The sequence below is a fragment of the Triturus cristatus genome, chromosome 4_2, assembly GCF_964204655.1.
Source record: "Triturus cristatus chromosome 4_2, aTriCri1.1, whole genome shotgun sequence".
Lineage (NCBI taxonomy): Eukaryota > Metazoa > Chordata > Amphibia > Caudata > Salamandridae > Triturus > Triturus cristatus.
In genome coordinates, this window is record NC_140586.1 from 335,866,753 (window position 1) to 335,888,898 (window position 22,146).

A 22,146-nucleotide genomic window follows, 5' to 3' on the forward strand; every position below is an offset into this window, starting at 1 on the left:
CCTTGGTCCGCAAGGGACTCCTGCTCGCCATAGATCACTATTTTCAGGAAAACCCGGGCTCGGTCGATTCCCCCCAAATATTGTGGGAGGCGTTCAAATCGGTAATCAGGGCGCAGGCTCTCACTTATTGCAGGAGTCAAGAAAGAAAAACAAAAAGATCTTGAAAACAGAGGATGAGATCCTCCAGCTGGAGGGCTGTCCCGTTGAGGAAATGGGTCCAGAAACAATCCACCTTCTGAAACTAAAGAGAGTCGAATATAAAGGTATTGCCACTGACAGGGCTAGGACTTGGGGGAGTGAGAGAGACGGTAGGGTGCATGACTGGGGGAGATAAAGCTGGTAAGCTACTGGCCTAGCTGGATAGGAAGGAACGGGCCAATAGGTTCGTCCCAGAATTGATTGACGAGGCGGGTGGATTAATCATAGACCCTCTCAAAATTGTGAATGAGTTCGCTACACATTACAGCGCGATATACCAGTTCGGCTTGTCCCTCCTCGAGGAGGGCTCTATGGACCTCCTTCAAGATATCCGTATCCTTGCAGACGACGCTGTGGTCAAATAGGTACCTTCCTGCACATACTCTGGGAATGTGAGCAGACACAGGAATATTGGCGGGAGATACATCAGGTAATGCGGGAAGTACTGCATAAAGACATTTGCCCGGAGGCTAAAAGATGTCTCCTCAATGTGTGGGAATCCACAGACTTGACGGGTATGGAGAGGCTCTGTGCTACTCTGGGTGCAATGGTGGCCAAACGTGATATAGCACAAATGTGGATATTCCCCCCCCCCCCCCCCCCGACTCTGGCCTCCTGGAAAAGGAACTTAGACTGGTGTATGTTCAGGGAGAAAATGGTGTATGTAGCACGGGGATGCCCTAGGAAGTGGCCCACTGTGTGGTGTAAGTGGAATGCCTACAGGGGAGATCTGTGTGGCCCCCTCGGAGGAGGAACCATTGTCTCCTTGAAGCCCTCTCAACGATTGTTATCTGTCCCAGCTTCAATGTTGCCTAAACGTAATCGCCATATGTATCATTGCCATGTAATGTACACGCTGCTTTGCCGACTGTCCATGTTTAGGTTGAATTAAAAGATATCTGAAAAAAAGAAGAAAAAAAAAAAAAGAATTCTGGAACACACTAAATCTTGAACACAGTAATCATTGTTGCCCTTTACTGTGCAAATACCACTGGAGTACTAGAACCCATTCCGGGTCGGAAATACAACCGATACTGAGGATACATACAAAGATTAGAGCCCTGAAGAAGTCACTGCGCACATCAATTAAGTGCGGCGAAACAAGTGTTGGCTAAGGATCTCAAGATTTAACTGAAGTGACTGTTTCAACAGAGAAACAAGAGTGTTTTTTATTATGGTCAATGATACATAATATATACTGTCGGCGTGTGCAAGGGACTGTTTTGTTATGTCAGTGGTTGTCCACATATAGGGGAGGAGGGTGGCTCTCCCCACCCATATGCACCACAATCATAATTGTACACTAGTGCATACTCGCTGCTCATTTCCTAGGAGCGCCATTACCCTACACAATCCACTGACCAAGAAATCCCACTAATATCAGGAAGGTGGTTCACTTGATAGTGAAAATTAAAAATATACCAGCTATTCTGATGGCACTGGATGCAGACAAAGCCTGCGACTGAGTGGACTGGTCTTCCTTGGAACAAACTCTGATGATCTTCAATTTCTGCTACATCTTTATGAAAAGAAAATGGCCAACTACCATATCTCCACAGCGAGCATTAAAGTCAACGCCTTACATCAGGAGAGGTTCATCTGTGGAGGGGAACTCGAAAGGGATGCCCCCACCCCATTTCCTTAATCTGTGTGCCTTAAGCATCGGACCATTGCAAGTCAAATACACCATTCCAGGGAAATTGTGCGCATTCAATCTGCGCCGAGATGCATAAACTATCTCAGTTTCCTGGCAAAGCTTTACTAAATCTGGGAGATTCAGACAGCTATTTGATTGCAGTGATCAAACAATTTATAATTTTTCAATACTTAACAGGATATAAACATTTTTAAATGAGAAAGTCTGAAATTTTAAACATTACATTATCTGAAGGTGCAGTGATCAACTAGCAAGGGCGATACACCTTTCAATAGGCTATATGCTTTAATGACTGAGACTAAACCTATCCCCATCAGTGGCAGAACAGACGGAGCTTCGACATGGCAAAGCTTAGGAGTGGCAAACGCAGATTACAGTCATAGTGGAGAAAGAAAGAAATCCCTACAATCTCACTATTTTACATGCACATCAGGAATATCCTGGCCATAAAGCTACTGGCTAAGGAGAGGAAAGAGCATTAGAAATATTGCACAGTCTTTAAGCCTCTGATGGAATATATGTTGGTGGATCACCATACTTTGGCACGTTCACTTTGTTTTCAGGCAGCAGATCTCATCTCTTACTAGGTAGCAAAAGAAAGAAATACATTGAATCTGAGTAGTGGTATCCTCAGTCTTCCATAAGGGCTCTGGTCACAGGGTAAACAATCCGCTCAAAGCTTTGTCAGTCGCCACAGGATAGGAGAAGTTAAGTGATACATAGGTTTGGAGTCAGTATAGTTTATTTCCTTTTTTGTTTTTTTACAGGTCGACCTAAAAAAACATTGCAATTTTTATGTGTGCGTGGTGTACTTACTGTATTGTATTTTCAGAAACATTAATGAAAACCTTGCTGAAAAAAAGTTTTAAATACTCAACCAAAAACAATCTACATTAAACACAATAACCCAGTTTGGTTTACTCACAAGAATTTCTCAATGTTAAGTTTGCCTTGTTGCAACCTTGATCACCCAAATACCTATGCCTGCCTAAATTAAGAATGTACAAGAATGCGGAGGATGACAGGGCTATTTTAAGGTCTTGTTGAATTAATAACATTAAAAAGAAGGTACAGTACACTTACCTGTCATGTCAGCCTTCAGGACCTCAGCCTGCCTGCAATAGAAAATGTAAAGTGGGTTTAGTATCCAAGACAAACCCTCCCAGTTTAGTCCTATAAGTTTCCACAAGCAAGTCATTTAATAGAAGTGGAATAAAGTGAACAGTAAAATAATTATGGTTATACTTTTGATGGTGGAAGGTCATGCGTAAAAGAATCAGACCAACAACACTACAAGAACTTCATATGGTGCATTCTGGAACATAAAATAAAGTTCCGAACGGAACGAGAGTTATGGAAACGGCTATTGTCCAGAAGACTAAAGCAGAGCCCATCCTGGACCAGACCATGCACTACCACCAGGGAACTAGCATCTGCATGAACTCCTTCAATGCTCAATCTCCTCACTTCACAGTCTATTCCTTTTAACCTTACTATCTTTAATTTATGTTTTTTTAAAATATGTATGTCTTTAGTGTAGGAAGAGTTATAGGGAGACTCATGCAATAGTCCTTCATCACTCTTTTGATGGGCATGGCAGAACTAACGTTGTTCAGGGTTTTCTCAAAGTCATGTAAACGCTCAGAACCTGTTCCATTACAAGGCGGTAAGAATGTCTAATAGGCATTTAGGGCTGCACTGATGCCAAATTCCTGAAATTAAACGGGGGAAAAAAAACCAAGATTGTGGCTATCAGAGAAACAGTAGTTTCTGTTCCCCCTCGGACCCCATCCAAAGTCTGGCCTTCCAATTTTGAATAAAGCCCCAGCCTGGTCTATTAGGTTTGAGACGCAATGGATCTTTGAGATGACTGCAGTTTTAAAGGCCTTTCTCAGCGAGCTGGTGTATCCTATTCTTGTTAGGGTCTTGCTTGGCAATCTTGCCGTTTGCATTTTCAAGGCTCGACTATTTAAATAATTTGCACCTTGGCCGGTCAAAACCGTGGATTAAAACTTCTTCAGAATCTGGCTGCTCAGCTAATTACACATGCCCTAGTCCTGGTCCCTAGATAGAACGCCGTAAAAAAAAAAAAAAAAAAAAAAAAAGAAAAACGTTGTCCAGAGGTTTTCTTTTCTTGTTTGTGTTTTTGCATAATTAGAGAAGTAATTTAGCTTGGATAGACATTGCTAATCCAGGCCAAATTTTTCTGGACGACATTTTGAACAATGGCAGATGTGTTGCAGTGATGATATAATTTTTCAGGAACCATGAAGCATACTTCATTTCAGTGTCAAAACCTAGGTTTTGGGGGTCAAGTAGTCTAATAGAGACTATAAGCGACACCTCAGAGAAACTCTGCTGCCATTTTCCCACATGGCAGCTCTATAATCATGGGTTTTAACCATCATATTGGTAATTTATTTTAATATTGTTATTGTTTCAGGTTTTCCATTGATTCAAATTGGTAAACTTGAGCAAAGCAGGTGGGAGCAGAGGATCTTTACCTCCTGACAGTACAGTTAACTACATAATCTGAGGACTCTTTCAACAAAGAAACGTGTCATATCCCAAATTGATCCAAAAAAGCTAGCCTCAACTGCGGCTGGACAGAACAGAGTGCGAGATGCTGCAGAAATAAGACACAGCGAACTTCACAAAAGATTGAAACAGATGGATGAAGAGGATTAAATATTTATCATTGTAACAACACGTGCTACAAGTCGTATACAATGGTAAAAAGCCTGGAAAGAAGGTGTCAAAAAATAGCAGAAACAAGTGAAACACAACAAGAATCAAAGTCTTCTGAACTAGCGACGACAACCAATATGCACTTAGAAGATTGATTGCTGCCCCTCATCCACCTCCAACAACTGTTCAGAGAGCAAAGGATCTTCAATGTGTTCTCTGTGGTCAACGCTATAGCTGGGGACCCCCTCTAGATAGTGTAATTTGAGGTCAGGGAGAAGAGGGGAAGACAATAACACAATATAAAGAAGCTCCCTCGTGACCTATTTTGCTATATCAAATCTATTGGTTACTCTTAGCATGGGCTAACACAGGTATGTCTGAACAACAAAGTGTCAAGAAAAAACATGATCAATCTATTGAGATATTTGACTTTTTTAGTTTATTTCAATATCAAAAAACTTCTTTCTTTTCTAGGAGTATAAAAATGTTTTTATAAACACTTACATACAATTGAACAATATATTTACAAAAAATGTTAAATACAAAGCATATTTAAATTAATACCCCTGAATGCAGATTCATGAAAAAGAAAGGAAAAATCTTCCATTCATACTACACAATGAAGACATGTGGTGAACTTTTATCCTGGTTCTGGTAGAATGTGGATCTTTCCCTCTCATAGTTTTCTTCTCTTTTCTGCTATTAGTTGAGTGGCATGTATGGTTTCTTCATTCATGCATTTCCCTATTGTCGTGTAGCTATCCTTCAACATTTAATCACCTTTTTTCTCCCCTAGTGAGTATGGGGAGGCAGATTAATAAGCTTTTGTGGTTATTAGACTTGCACAACTTTCGGTGCTCTCTAAGCTTGCACACTATTTAATAAATTCTGCACTAATAGACTGTTTACTGTAAGTTGTCATTAAGGTCCAACTTATTAACTGAGTTCATATTTTGGGCGCTGAACATAATGTATTTATACTTTTCAGGTACCCCCTGGATGTTTTTGTGCTTCCTCGTTATCTGGCTAAGGTCCTGATGAAGGTGGTGTCACCATTCTCTCAGCCACCGAAACGCGCAACCAATGCAATTTAGATCCTGCTGTTCGCAGCTAATGTTATTGGTCATTGAGACCATGTTATCTGTTGTCTCTCATTTTCCAGATGCATGCAATTTGTTGGATAGTGCACAAGTATGTATGTGGTTGTATGTGTGTAGTGTAGTATGAACGGAAGATTTCTTTTCTTTATCATGAATCAGCATTCAGGGGTATTAATTTAAATAGGTTTTGTATTTAACATTTTTTGTAAATATATTGTTCAATTGTATGCAAGTGTTTATAAAAACATTTTTATACTTCTACAAAAAAGAAAAAAGTAGACAAGTTTTTTGATATTTAAATAAATGAAAAAAGTCAAATATATCTCAATAGATTTATCATGTTTTTCTTGACACTGTTGTTGTTCAGACACACCTGTGTTAGCCCATGCTAAGAGTAACCAATAGATTTGATATAGCAAGATAGGTCACGATGGAGCTTCTTTAAATTGTGATATCTGTGGTTTCAACAGAACACTTTTGTTTGAAGTTGTAGATCGTAATTTGAATATGTATTCCTTTTATCTTGTAGTGGAGGCCTGTTTAAATCTTAATCTTCAAAGTTTGATGAATATCTGGCCGTCCCACTGTTTGATATACTTGGACATAACAGCGTGTGTCCGATTATCATATCTCCAGTTGAAAACCTATTTCGTGATTCCTATGAAGAAAGCCCCTTAGACTTAGCTATTGATGGCTGATAGACTGCTTCAGGCTACAACAAGTATGTAGGATCTGAGTTTTCTGTTTTTTGTGCTTTTTATTTTTTGTTCCACTTGGGTTTCATTAAGATTCACTAGCCTATTCTTTTTCACTTGGGTTACGGTTCTACTATCCTTTCTATTACTCTTCCCTTTCTTTGGACTTTAAGGATTATGATTCCGCCATTTTCACGGATCTTGATTGATTTTATTCTATTTAATCTATTGGGATGCATTGACTTTCAGAATGGCCCCTCTAGAGACACTCTTTGTTAAATATATGATTAATTCAGATAAATTAATATGTTGCAACTGTTCCCACAGATGTGATTGACGGAGCTCTGATCTATATTTGAAAGCATAATTTTACCAAATTAAATTCGTGTATGAATAAAATCCTAATTATCTTAATTTTACCATCAGCGCCCTGAGGCAGGATGGTACATGGAATTCTGAAACGCGTGTCGGCGCATTTGTGTTGTATATATTCTTTGTAATATATATTATGATTATGTATTGTCAATGTTTATAATGTATTTGTTTCCCTGATGTATTGTATTTTTCTGTGTTTCTGATTGATTGACATTTTTTTCTTGTTTTTTTGTCTCGGTTGTCATTTATGTATTATATTGTGTAATCATGAACTTTCACTAAGTATTTAGCTTCGTCGTTATTTTGAGATTTTCTCATTTTGTTCAAATGGATTTATGTACATTTTATAAATTTTGGATATTAACCTATTGAAAAAAAGAAATAATTCTGAAAATAAATTTATTTAAAAAAAATAATGTTGTAGAGTAAGATTTTCTGTGGGACAGCTCTAATGTGAATACTTCTGAAAGAGGTTTTCTGTTTACGGATTGTGTTTCCCTGTTCATCTTTCCCTGATCTGTTGATACAGGGACCCTCTTGTGTATTATTTCTTGAGTTCCCAGCACGTTGCTGTGAGGGTATTTAGGCCTTGTCTCTGGGAGTTCTCCCTTCTGATCGGCTAGACTTAATTTCCAATTATCTTTGCAATATTTGCATTCTCTATATGTACTGTTTTATTACTTATTTTATATTTCTCCTTTCTTTGGAGTTCTTTGCACTGTCTACATCACTTGTATTCTTATGCTCACATCCCGATTGGTAAGAGTGGAGGCTACTCCTTTTTGGATACTAAATCTTATTAGAGTTAGGGGCTACCACATCTTAAATTCACAAAGTTTGCAATATGGATAAGATCAAAACATTCGGATTTTCTGATGAGGATTTTGCCAGACTAATTGGTGAAGGTACTTCAACAGGCCGTCCCTTTTCTAATTTTAAAGGTGACAATGATGAGTGGTTTAAGCTCCTTAATCTCAAAAAGAAAGCTAAACGCACTGAATCCCATGCAGAATTTATGCTAGAATATCTTAAGGCAGGGGTCATTCCCAATGGTCTTAGAATCAAGAACATACTGGGTCTATTTGTTGAAATAAGAAAATTCTTGGAACGTTGGTCACTAATAGCCAACAAGTGCTCTAGGGATCTCACGATCCTAATTATTGAGGTGGCTAGGGAGGCGGTAGAAGTTCTTCTGAAGAAAATTGCTGAAATTGAAGAGCCCATGAAAAAGAATAACTCTGTGGAGGAGGCTAAGAGGAAACGTGAGGACATTAACCTTGAACTGGGTTCATTTAGTGACGATTTGATCAAGAAAAAGACAGAGAAACTTCGTAAAGATATACGCTACTTTACAGAAGAACGAGTCTATCCCTACTAGGGTGCCCAATACTATAATGCGTCCAGGGATCCTGCTAATCAGAGCGACCATCAATATTGGTCCAGTAATAGAGTCCTCACCTTTTCGGATACATCAGAATCTGATGGTGAGGGAGGCCAGAGCTCCTTTGACAATTATGGCAATAGAAGAACGACCTTTGAGAATCAAAGAAGAAACACCCGTTTTTTAGGCAACCGAGGGAATATGAGAGGGAGATGCAGAGCTCAAGAGAGGGGACGATATCAACAAACAGACAATCCCCCTCAGTTTCTACAAACAAGACGGAATCAATATTGGAGAGAATAGATTCCCCTATATCTAATGAACCGATTCCGATCTTCAATCTATCTAAGTCTGTCTTAGATAACCCTTCCAAAGATCTTTTGGTTAGAGGCCTCTCATTTATACCTAGTACGGGCCTGAATCGCTTTGAGCTTAACCAGGATCTCCAATCTTTTTTTCATAAAATTTGTTTGAAAAGATATTTTGAAAATCGGGATATCATAGAGATTGAAAATAAATCAGGACTCAGACCGAAGTCGGTATTTACTCCTAGTTTGGATGAGATTGGCCCAGAGATAGGGATTTTTGAAAAAGTAGTCAATACTAAAATTAACAAGATGATGAAATTTGTACCTAAATCCTCATTCAATTTGAGTTACGAGGAATATAAGGTGATGTAGTCACTCTCCAACAACAAGGTACTGATTATTAAACCTAGCGACAAGGGAGGTGGAATTGTTATTATGGACTCTGACAAATATAAGGCTGAAATACGAAGGATGCTCAATGTTCCAGAGAACTATATTAGAGTCATGAGTTATCCCGAATGTAGAATTAAGAATAACATTCTGGATATTACTCAAAGAGCCTTAGACGATGGGAGTATCTGTATCCAGGAATTTGAATACTTGAATAAAGAGCACTTTCAGATCCCTGTGCTATATGGTCTCCCCAAGGTTCATAAAGACATCGAGGCTCCTCCTTTTAGACCTATAGTCTCTACCATTGGTTCCCTTACTGAATCACTATCTAAATTTGTAGATGTTTTTCTGGCACCTATTGTTAGCAATCTTCCAGCTTATGTGAGGGACACAGGTCACCTGATAAGCAAAATTGAAGGCTTGGATTTTAATACCACCACTGATTTTCTTGTCTCAATGGATATTAAGGCACTTTATTCGAATATACCCCAAATGGGTGCATTGTAAGCAGTGAAAAGTGCCCTAGATCGAAGCACGAATACAGACAATCTCTTTGTTGTGGAGTGTCTTGCTATTGTTCTACAAGAAAATATTACTTCGAATTGGACAATAACATCTACAAACAGATCTTGGGAATCAGCATGGCAGCGGCATGTGCTCCTCATGTGGCGAATCTGTACATGGGTTCCTTTGAGAATAAGTTCATTTATAATGAGATTGCCCCATTTTTCGAAAATATCACTCATTATTTACGTTTCATTGAGGACATCTTTTTTTATTTGGAGCGGTCCTGAGGAACAACTTTCAGAATTTATCCTTTGGATCAATCTATGTGATATACATCTCAAGTTTACTCCTAAAATCAGCAAGAAGAAAATTGAGTTTCTAGATATATGGATCGAGACAATTGATGACAGAGGTTTCGCTGTATACTAAACCTACAGCACAAAACACCCTCCAAGGATAGTATTCCTTTCAGTCAATTCCTGCGTCTTCGCAGGAATTGTACTTGTATTAAATCCTTTGACATACATGCTGAAAACCTTAAAATCAAACTAGATAGAGGATATCCACCTAGACTTATCTGTGAGTCCTATAAAAGGGCTAAGAATTATAACCGTGACAGTCTTCTTCAACAGAAACCTAAAACAACGCTAGAAAGCTTAGTCTGTGTGACCAGACACTCCAGTTTTAACAATAAACTGCGTCAAGCTATCAATTCTTCTTGGCATATCCTTAATGTGGGTAATTATATGACGAATATGCCCAAACCTATTTTTGCCTTTCGCAGAAACAGGAATTTAAGAAATGTATTGGTTAAATCCACGCTGCCGGAAGAAATTGGAATGATTCAGTGTTCCATTGTGGGCACCAATCCTATCTTAGGCACACATAAATGTGGCGGATGCCATGCTTGTGCATTTGTAACAACTACATCTAGCCTTCAATGGGGCAACCGGACTTTTCATTTCAAAGAAATGACCAACTGCAAGACCTCGAATCTGATTTACCTTATCCTTTGCCCTTGTGGCAAGGGATATGTGGGTGAAACTAGTAGAGCTATGCGGGTCAGATTCAGTGAGCATAAATCTGCTATAAAAAATAAACGCTTAGGAGCCCCACTGGTCAAACATTGGTTAGAGAACCAACACTATCATGGATCTTAAGTGGCTTATATTAGAACGAATACATACACCTAAAGATGGCTATTCTGATGCCCTCAGATTAAAAAGGGAAGTGTTTTGGATATATACCCTCCAGACCTTTGAAACAGGCCTTAATGAATGTCTGCCATGGGAAAATGCCATTATGTAAATTTAAGCCTTACACTGACCCAGGCATTATTCATTCTGCATCTACTTCCTCCGTATTAAACGGATCGTCCATTCTAGTTCATTTTCTAGTATTGCCCCTCGTATTTTGATACGATTTTTTATATACATGTTTAAACCCCCCCCCCCAAAAATGTATATATATTTTTTTTTTTATTTACTCATGCCCCTTTTGGTTTTCTGTTTTTTTTTTTTTTTGGGCGCTTCCTTTATTCATCTCTTGATTGAACCGCTTGGTTTATATCTGTGCTACTCCAAGATGGCGGCGCCTACAGGCTCATTTTTTAATATGTCACTCGAACCGGGCATTCTTCCAGCTCTAGACATAGTCCGTTTATGTTGCGAGAGTACGTCATGAATGTACTTTTTTCCAATATGGCAACGATATTGCTACGCGTTTCCGAGGATTTTTGCGGGCCAGACTATTATCCAGCACACAGGTGAGGTCTATGTTTTACGCTAATTAGATATACTGGATCTATATATAAAGGCTTTTAGACTAAGACCCGTTATTCCTGGCTATATACGAGCCTATTCGGTGTGGCGAACTACCGTATCTGAAGGAACCTCTTTTACTGAGTAAGTGCAATCACATTTGGATGCCTATTACCTTTAGTTGCTTCGTTTAATTTTTTAGCTATGGCACACGATCTTGGTGTAATATTTCATCATGATGGACCGCCTATGGTCTTTTTTCTGACATTATACCTCAGAGGTTGTCTTGCCTCACTTGTGACTATTTACAGTAGCCGTCAGTATGATGGAATATATGACTACTTAAGCGGATACCTAATTATAATTAGGGATCCCGGTTTTCCGTTTTTACGGATTTTTACATATAAATACAGACGGAAATCTATATTTCCTTTGTCTGTATTTATATTTAGAAACGGAAAAATACTAGAAAGTTTTGCCACGCTGCCGTGCTCGAATCCAGCCATGCCCCCTTCCTGCTGCTTGAAATTCCTTCCCGGGCGCGCACACAGCCGCACCAGAGTACTTCACAGGTCTTTTGAAAGACCATTTTCTTGCTGATGAGAGTTTATTGTTCTTTCACCCCATGCCGTAGCCTCCCCCAACGCCCCTGACACCTCCTGTCCCAGGCCCCATACAGTGCACGTTTTAAGCACTTCAATTTATAGTGCTACAGCAGGAGAAAAATGAATATTTTCCACAGTGATAATCGGCATGCCCTGAGGCCTTGATTGGGAGATTTCAAGGAACCGAGGCTGGGGTGTGTGATCATTTCCTCTCTGTTACTGTCTGTTTACGGCTCTTTCTTGGTCTGTTTGAGGCTCCTGGTGTTACGTCCTGTCCTGGAAGGAAGACCCGCCGTCGAGCCTGTAGCAGAGGGAGCTGCTGGCTTTCGACTGCTGCCTAACCTAATCATCCCGCAAACCGACCGAGTGAATCAATGCTGACCGTGGGTGACGTAGATTTGAGGTGTGCTCTTCAACATATGAAAGAAAACAACATGATCAGTATCCGAACGGGGCACTGGCTGCAGCGTCACACAGATCTGATAGTGCCTCGCTTTCTGTTTTAAATGCTGGCATGGCACCCCAGACAGTCACTTCTATGAAGGAGTAGTTTCTTACCTGTAACTCCAGTTCTGTAGTAGGGGTATCTCTGTTATAGTCATAATCTATGAATAATCCCCGCCCATGTGCGGGGACCCCGGAGCAATCAAAAATATCTCTTAAGCTGTCCCGCATTTGCAAACCTGCAAAGACACTTAAGAGACAGACAAAATAATACAGCCTAATCACAACAAAGGCTGCACTGGCCAGCACTTCCTCTGAAGTGAACACAAAAGCCAAAATAAAGTTGAAATGTCATTTTTATTCACATTTGACATGTTCCTTTATTATCACACACTCCCTTCACCAAAATCCCTTTAAACAATAGAGAGGAAGGGGTGGACAGACAAGCCCTATAGGCTGTCATTATGTGTCTGCTAAAGGGATACCATGCCTTTAAGAAACTCTCCAGAGACCCCCGGTATCCCAGGATGCACAGCCAACACAAGTTACTTTCAGTTCTTTTTGAAGGTGTATAACAACAGGCCTGATACCGTCAGGTTACTCCACCGGGGAGGAGGGAGGGTCGCTTATGACTATAACAGAGATACCCCTACTACAGAACTGGAGTTACAGGTAAGAAACTACTCCTTCTGTAGTAGGGGGATCTCTGTGTATAGTCATAATCTATGAATAGAATGGCAAGCCCATCCCAACCAACAAGAAGCAGTGGAGTAAGACCAACCACCAACAAATCACTGTGCAAACAAATTCCTCAGCGAAGCCTGTCCAACCTGCGCATCTGCCCTAGCATCAGAATCCAGGCAGTAATGCTTTGTAAACGTATGGACTGACTTCCAGGTGGCAGCCTTACAAATGTCAGCAATGGGAACATTCCTAAGCAAAGCGGTAGTAGCCGCCTTGCCTCTAGTCGAATGTGCCGTAGGCTTACCCCCTAATGTTTTATTAGCTTTTTGGTAACAAAGCTGAATACAGGAAACAATCCACCTGGAAATGGACTGCTTTGAGGTAGCTAAACCAGTTCTTACCGAACCATAATTCACAAACAGTTGATCCGACCTGCGGATATCTTTGGTCTTATCCAGGTAGAATTTCAACACCCTACGCACATCAAGTGAATGCAGAGACCTCTCCGCCGGAGAGGAAGGATGCTGAAAAAACGTAGGCAAAGTTATCATCTGATTCACATGGAAATCTGATATCACCTTAGGCAAAAATTTAGGATGGGTACGCATCACTACTTTAGAAGCATGGAAAACAGTATACGGCTCTTGGCAACACAGAGCCTGAATCTCACTCACCCTCCTGGCCGATGTAATGGCCACAAGGAAGGCAGCCTTCCAAGACAAATGCTGCAACGAAGCCTTATGGATAGGTTCAAAAGGCTCCCTCATCAATCTAGATCACACCACATTCAATTCCCAAGGTGGAGAAGGTCTTCTAACAGGGGGAAACACCTTACGCAAACCCTCCAAAAAATCCTTAATCACAGGGATTTGAAAAAATGAGGTTTGAGAAGGGCCCTTCCTATACGCAGTCAGAGCTGCGAGATGAACCTTAATAGATTGAAAATTAAGCCCAGACTGAGCTAACTGCAGCAGATAAGGCAAAATAACGTCTTCTTTACAGGATGTAGGGTCGAAGTCCTTCGCCTTGCACCATAAGCAGAATCTCTTCCACTTATAGGCGTAGGAAGTCCTCGTAGACGGTCTCTTAGCCTCTTTCAAGATCTCCATACAGTCCTGAGGCAGGTTCAAGTGTCCATACTGCACTAGCTCAGGAGCCATGCTGCCAAACTCAAGGACGAGAGATTGGGGTGAACCATCTGCCCTCCGAACTTCGTGAGAAGGTCCGGCCGGCACGGCAGGCGTCGGTGTGGCAGAACAGACCGGTGAAGAAGGTCGGTGAACCACCACTGCCTCGGCCACTCCGGAGCAATCAGGATCATTCTGGCTCTGGATTGCGACAGCTTGATCAGCACCGCCGGAATCAGGGGAATGGGTGGAAAGGCGTAGAGAAAGCTGTTGGACCAGCTGATCAATAGGGCATTCTCCAGCGTCCCTGGTTGGTAGTACCTGGACGCGAAGTCGCGGCATTTGCTGTTTTCTGCCGTAGCGAACAGATCTATATCCGGAGTGCCCCATTCTGCGAAGACGTCTCTTAGCACGTCGTCGTTTAGCACCCACTCGTGGTTCTCTTGAACGAGCCTGCGGAGCACGTCTGCTTGGGCATTCTGCACTCCCGGCAGGTGGGTCGCCGTGATCGTCAGTTTCCTGGCCACCAGCCAGTTCCAGATCGCCTGTGCCTCCCGAGACAGGGTGCGTGAACGGGAGCCCCCCTGCTTGTTGAGGTAATACATGGTCGTAGTATTGTCCGTCTGAACCAGCAGGGAGGACGTCCTGAAGGAGGGATGGAACGCCTTCAAGGCCAAGTGTACTGCTCTGAGTTCCAAAAAGTTGATATGGTAAGTCGTCTCCATCTGCGACCATATCCCCTGAATCTGAAGAGGGCCCGAATGCGCTCCCCAGCCCTGGAGAGACGCATCGGTCACTATGGTCTGGACCGGAATGTCCTTGTGAAAAGGAGTCCCCTTGCCGACATTCTCTGGGGAACACCACCATTTCAGAGACTGCCGAGCGTGCTGAGACAACTGGATCTTGTCCTCCCAACGCCCCCGCCTCAGGTCCCATTGATCCTCCAGACATTCCTGCAGGGGCCTCATATGCAGACGTGCATTGGGGGTGAGGAAGATGCAAGAAGCCATCGACCCCAGTAAGGAAGACACCGTCCTCACCGTAGGAGAGCGGGCTGAGATGAGATGCAGAGCCTTCCCACGGATTGATAAGCGTCTCTCCTCCGAAGGACACACGCTTGCGGTCAAGGTATTGACTGAAGCCCCCCAAGTACTGGAGACACTGCACAGGGATCGGCACTGACTTTGTCATGTTGATGTGCAGCCCCAGACGGTGAAGCAAAGCCGCCGTCCTGTTGAAATGGCACTGGGCTTCCTGATAAGTGGACGCTTTGATCAACCAGTCGTCCAGGTATGGGTACACAAACACCTTGGTCTTCCGCAGGTGTGCCGCGACCACTGCCATGCACTTGGAGAACGTCCGCGGTGCAGACTTCAGTATTCAGTACTCCCGTTTGGCCTGGTAATGGTTGTTGCCTACCAGAAACCTCAGGAACTTGCGATGCTTTGGTGCGATCGGCACATGAAAGTAAGCGTCCTGCAGATCTATGGCGCACAGCCAGTCTCCTCGATGCAACTGAGGGTAAATCTGATGCAGGGACAACATACGGAACTTTTCTCGGCGGATCCACCTGTTTGCTTGACGCAGATCCAGAATAGGCCTGAACTCGTTCTTGTCTTTTTTTCTTACGAGAAAGAACCGTGAGTAGAGACCTTTTCCTTTTTGCTTCAAAGGAACAGCTTCTATCGCCTTCTTTTTTAACAGAACGTCTGCCTCCCGCTGGAGCTCCCGCACCATGTTGGAGGAGCGCACTGGTGGAATCTGTGGAGGCGAACTGGTGAAACGAAGACAGTAGCCATTGCAAACAATATTCAGCACCCACTTGTCCTGCGTTATTGTCCTCCACTCTGCCAGGTAGTGTTGAATACTTCCCCCCACCGGAGCGGGTAACGGATGAGGGGGAAGTAACTTTTCAGGGCTTCGACCCGGCCGGGCCTTTGTTCCCCGCCGAGGACTGATGCTGGCCTCTGCCCCTCTGGCGCTTCTGAAAGGGCTGCCTCTGGTACTGCTGCTGGGGCTGTTGCTGGGGGCCCGACTGACGCCCTTGGCCCCTCTGCTTGGTGTAGCGCATGCCCGAGGAACGGAAGGACCTCCTCTGCTCCTTAGGCCGCTCCAGCCCCACCGCCTTCAGAGTTTCCGCCTCAGCCTTGATGCGGGCCATCTCGTCATCCGCATGTGACCCGAATAGCGTCGTGCCAGAGAATGGTAGATTGGCGATCTTCTGCTGCGCTTCCGGCTTGAGCGGAGTCAGCCGCAGCCAGGAATGCCTCCTCATGTGTATGCCGTGGCAGTACCCATGGGCCGCCAGCAGCGACACGTCCCCCGCCGCACTGATGATCTGATTAGAGACCATCATGTCCTCGTTCAGCACCTCTTGAAAATCCTCCCTCTTGTCTCTGGGCAGGGAGGCCGCGAACTGTTGCAGGGAGTCCCAAAGAGACCTGTCATAGCGCCCCAACAGAGCGGAGGCGCTAGCGGCCTTCATCGTAGTGGCCGACGTGGAGCACATCCTCCTCCCCAAGGAGTCCATTTTGCGACTCTCCTTATCCGGGGGAGCCGTGGATGAAGGCGTCGTAGAGTGTGGCTTACGAGCCGCCGCCACTATAACAGAATCCGGTGGGGGATCCACTCTGAGGAACGCCGGATCCGAGTCAGGAGCCCTGTACTTTTTCAACAGTCTCGAGGGCGCCGGCTTCACCACGGCCGGCGTGAAGAACACCTCCATAGCAGGTTCCTCCAACCCTGGGACCAGCGGGAGGAGGGGGCGCGACAGATGTACCTTATGCAACGTCTCAAAAATCACAGAAGTAGTGGGAATAGGGGTAGTCACTGATATCCCCAACTTCGCAGCCCCTCTCAGCAACACCTCCTGGAACGTGGCAATGTCATCCACTGGAGAGACGCGGGTAGGAGGCGTCTCCGACAGCGAGGGCGACAACCTGCCAGCCCCAGAAGAGTACGTGCCCCTCGACCCTCTGGAACGAGACCGATACCTCCGTCGACCATGTCCAGAGCGAGTGGAGGATCTGCGCCTACTCCGTGATCGTCTGCGAGGGCGAGAGCGAGATCTCTGCCGGTGAGGAACCCTCAGGGAAGGAGGCGGTGGCTGCGGTGGCGAAGCAGGCAGCTGAGGCACGGGCAGAGGCAGCGGAGGAGGTGGAGGAGGAGGAGGAGGAGGAGGAGGAGGAAGCAGGCACCGGTGGAGGCGCCGGTGGAAGGTCGGGCACCGGAGGCAAAGGCGGCCGCTGGCTACGCAGCGGGGTCAGATGATCCGAAGCCCCATCACTTCTAGCCGGAGAGCCCCCATCATTGTCCGGGCTCGCGGCCACTCTCCTCTTCTTGGCGGGCCTGTCCCGCGTGGAAGCCACCGAAGGAGAACGTCCGCGCCTCCCCGATCCCCGACTGGAGATCGTAATCACAGAGGACGTATTCCCCGATGTCTGGGACGTTGACCTCGTCCGGCGTCTCTTCGCCCTCGACGACGAGCGCCGTCCCGCAGTCGATCGTCGTCGACCCATGCCTCCTCGGCCTCGATCTCCGTCGCCGAGGTGTCTGGCTCGACGTCGACCGCTGGTGGCTCGACGTCGACCGCTGGTGGCTCGACGTCGACCGCTGGTGGCTCGACGTCGACCGCTGGTGGCTCGACGTCGACCGCTGGTGGCTCGGCGTCGACCTGTGTCTCGGCGTCGACCGCCTCCGCCTCGACGGCGGGCGCCGGGATCTCGGCGTCGACTCAGTCAGCGTCGAGCCGTGGGTAGACGGCGACGGCGGCGAGTGAAGTCCATGGGGCTCGGTACGACGTCGATGTGTTGTGGACGTCGACCGTGGCACCTGCGATGGCGACCCGGTCCCGGGTCTCGCCGGCCCCTCCCTCGACGTCGAACGCCGAGGCTGCCGCGATCCAGAGCCCTGGATCGACGGCGAACATACCGGTGCCTTCTCTCTCGCCGTCGACGTCGTCGCCTTCGACGTCGAACGCGACCTACCAGTCGGTAGGTGCCGTCTCTGCTCCTTGCTCTGCCCGGAGGTCCCTCCAGGGGCTGAAGCATGGGCGGAGGAGGGGGAATGGGACCCTCCATGCCCTGAAGTCCCACCGGTCCTCTGCATCTCCTGTCCCTGAAGGCGAGTCTTCTCCCTGTCCCTCAGGGTCCTTTTCGAAAAGGTGCTGCAGATGTCACAGGCAGCCGGGACATGTGAGGGCGACAAGCAGAGGATACACACATCATGTGGGTCCGTCTTAGCCTTCTTCCTCCCACACTCAGGGCATTTATCGAATAAAGCCATGCTGAGAGTGGGCCAAAACTGCTCCAGATTGCAGGCAGTAGTAGACAAAGGCTTTAGACGTCGAATGAAACCACTATTAATCCAAAAAATCCGATTTTAATCAATTAAACTACCCAAAAGGGTAGAGCTCAAGCTCCAGGGTCCTGCTAGCAGGAGCCGGAAAAAAGAACTGAAAGTAACTTGTGTTGGCTGTGCATCCTGGGATACCGGGGGTCTCTGGAGAGTTTCTTAAAGGCACGGTATCCCTTTAGCAGACACATAATGACAGCCTATAGGGCTTGTCTGTCCACCCCTTCCTCTCTATTGTTTAAAGGGATTTTGGTGAAGGGAGTGTGTGATAATAAAGGAACATGTCAAATGTGAATAAAAATGACATTTCAACTTTATTTTGGCTTTTGTGTTCACTTCAGAGGAAGTGCTGGCCAGTGCAGCCTTTGTTGTGATTAGGCTGTATTATTTTGTCTGTCTCTTAAGTGTCTTTGCAGGTCTGCAAATGCGGGACAGCTTAAGAGATATTTTTGATTGCTCCGGGGTCCCCGCACATGGGCGGGGATTATTCATAGATTATGACTATACACAGAGATCCCCTACTACAGAACTAGTAGTGCGGAGATTCCAGGCGGAAACGGGCAGTTTGGTTCTTTTAAACTGAGCTGCCCTAGGCTGTCCCTGCCTCTTAAAGTAAGTGGTATTGGCAGGATGTTTTTCCCCCTGTGTTGCAATTACCGAAGGGTGATCTGGCAGTCAGTGGAGCCCCTCCTTCCCCCAAACATAATTTTGGTCCCAGGCAGCTGGTCTGATTCAGAGAGCAGATCTTTGTCCACCAAGGCCAGTCTCCTCTGCAGCAAAACCAGCAGAGCGGACTGGCAAGAAGTTGGAGTTCTCAAGGAGTACTAAACGATTTGTGAACAATAACTAAACACCCTATTCACATTTCACACGTTTTATTCCATATTGCATTCCAGAATACTATTTCCTTTAACTAACTGTTTTGTAGATTTTAACAACACTGACATGACGTGCTTATGGACAATTTCGGAGAGATGTTGGAAGAGAAAGAATGAAAGTGTATAGAGAGTGAAAAAATGCAAAGGACAGTATGAATGGAAAAACGTGATAGATTCAAGCACTCTAAAGACTGCTTCCCTTCCACATACCTTAATAATACTTAAATCATAGTCTAATAATTCCAGAATTGCATGATTTTAAACTCTAATTCACAACAAAAAACATTATTAATTACTCATTCATCTGATACTGCTAACAAGCATTAGTTACACAAACAGGTCTTGTCTTGTTCTAGGGTATGTTAGTCATTGTGTTATATATCTGGCTATAGTAATTTCTGATATGTATATGTTCCTCTAATCTTCATTGCTTGATTTTGCTTGTGAGAATGTGTCACTCATAGTCATTGAAATGTCACACATAACTACACTGAAATTATGAAAGTGTCACACATAGCAATGTGAAACCTTGGCAGCTATGAGCAGAGAATGAGCCGACGCTCCACTCCCGGGGTATTGAAAACAGCTTTTGGCAGCAGAGAGCTCCCAAGCTACATGCCACGTCCTCAATTATTACGTATACATATACAATATGTATCAAAAGGACGTGGCGTGTAGCTTGGGATCTATCTATCTGTCTGTCTATCTACACACAAACACACCACCACCAATATAGGTAACCTTACGTATTTTCTGTGTGAAAACCATAGACATTTGAAGGCAGATTTCTAGCTGGCTTTAGATGGAAATACAGAAGCGCTGGCACATGTTTGCTCCTGATAAGTGCTTGTACTCTATCCTAAAGTGTTTTTATAGCAGAACTGAGAAGCACAGGTACTCTCCTTTTCAAATTACTCAGTACCTGACCATTTAAAGCACTGCTAAAGCCACAACAAATCGCTAGTTTAAGTGAGCGCATATGTGCATTGTCAATTTAAATAAATGTTGAAAAATACTAGCTGTAGCGTCGTCTTTTACTTGTGGCAAAAATAAATGTGGATAAATACAGAAAAAATGCCCAAAAAATAAATATGGATAAATACAGACGGAAATGGCAAAAAAATAAATACCATAAAACCGGGAGCCCTATATAATCTAAACTTTTTTGTGTTTAGATCTAATCAAATTGATGCAAAGCTGTGCTAACTTCTTTCCAGAAGGAACTCAGACCTGATGGGATAATACTTCTATTACTCTAGCTACTTTCTATATCGAGTAAGCTATTCTGACTATCGGGTATTTTGCCTCTATAGTAATACTTAATGGAATCTACAATTACCCGTTTCTTTATTGCGTTATTGTTTAATTGTTTTTTATTTTAGCAATTTTCGGATTAGGAATTGTCCCTTCCAAAGTTAACCGCCTGACCAAGTGTACTGCCCATTTTGGACACTTTAGCACCTCACTCAACATAGGTTGGTGCTTGTTCTTTTTGGTTTCAACAGGACACTTTTGTTTGAAGTTGTAGATCGTAATTTGAATATTTATTCCTTTTATCTTGTAGTGGAGGCCTGTTTAAATCTTAATTTTCAAAGTTTGATGAATATCTGGCCGTCCCACTGTTTGATATACTTGGACGTAACAGCGTGTGTCCGATTATCATCTCTCCAGTTGAATACCTATTTTGCGATTCCTATGAAGAAAGCCCCTTAGACTTAGCTATTGCTGGCTGACAAACTGCTTCAGGCTACAACAAGTATGTAGGATCTGAGTGTTCTGTTTTTTGTGCTTTTTATTTTTTTTTCCACTTGGGCTTCATTAAGATTCACTAGCCTATTCTTTTTCACTTGGGGTACGGTTCTACTATCCTTTCTATTAATCATCCCTTTCTTTGGACTTTTAAGGATTATGATTCCGCCATTTTCACGGATCTTGATTGATTTCATTCTATTTAATCTATTGGGATACATTGACTTTCAGAATGGCCTCTCTAGAGACACTCTGTTAAATATATGATTAATTCAGATAAATTAATATGTTGTAACTGTTCCCACAGATGCGATTGACGGAGCTCTGATCTATATTTGAAAACATCAGTGTACCGAATTAAATTAGTGTATGAATAAATCCTAATTATCTTAATTTTACCATCATGAGGAAGGATGGTACATGGAATTCCGAAACGCGCGTCGGCGCATTTGTGTTGTATATATTCTTTGTAATATATATTATGATTATGTATTGTCAATGTTTATAATGTATTTGTTTCCCTGATTTATTGTATTTTTCTGTGTTTCTGATTGACATTTTTTCTTGTTTGTCTGTTGTCATTTATGTATTATATTGTATAATTATGTACTTTCACTAAGTATTTAGCTTCATCGTTCTTTTGAGATTTTCTCATTTTGTTCAAATGGATTCATGTACATTTTATAAATTTTGGATATTAACCTATTGAAAAAAAGATAAATAATTCTGAAAATAAATTAATTAAAAAAATAATGTTGTAAGTAAGATTTATCTTTTCTGTGGGACAGCTCTAATGTGAATACTTATGAAACAGGTTTTCTGTTCGATTGTGTTTCCCTGTTCCTCTTTCCCTGATCTGTTGATACAGGGACCCTCTTGTGTGTTATTTCTTGATATCTGTGGTTAAACCAGAACAAGGGCTAAAGGGCTTGACAAAAGAAGAAAGTACAGAGTATGTGAGTCTCAAAGGGCAAACGTTTTTACCTGCAGCCAGATTCTTCCAGTATGAAGTTTTTAACTGAGTAGCGGATCTAAACAGCGAGGTGAATGTTTTGGCAGCTGATCTGTATGCCCACCTGAACTGCATACATTCGAAAAAATGAATAAACAATGAGCTCCAAGCAACAGGGCAACAGTCTTCAGTTAAATTTGCACGCTTTGAAAAAGAAAATGGAGTTTAAAAATCTCTCAAGGGCTGGCTACGGGTTCACGCACAGTGAAATCAGAGAAATTATGGTCAACAG

At 43.6% G+C, this 22,146-nt stretch overlaps 1 protein-coding gene across 5 annotated transcripts in view; it reads right to left on the reverse strand.

Moving 5' to 3' along the window:
• Positions 1 to 22,146, reverse strand: part of SMG7 (SMG7 nonsense mediated mRNA decay factor) — a 596,979-nt gene that overhangs the window by 523,095 nt on the left and 51,738 nt on the right. For all 5 annotated transcript variants that reach the window (XM_085601728.1, XM_085601725.1, XM_085601727.1 and 2 more), the window contains one exon: positions 2,939 to 2,970. In XM_085601728.1, coding sequence (XP_085457854.1) covers positions 2,939 to 2,970 — 32 coding nt within the window. The remainder of the gene's footprint in view (positions 1 to 2,938; positions 2,971 to 22,146) is intronic.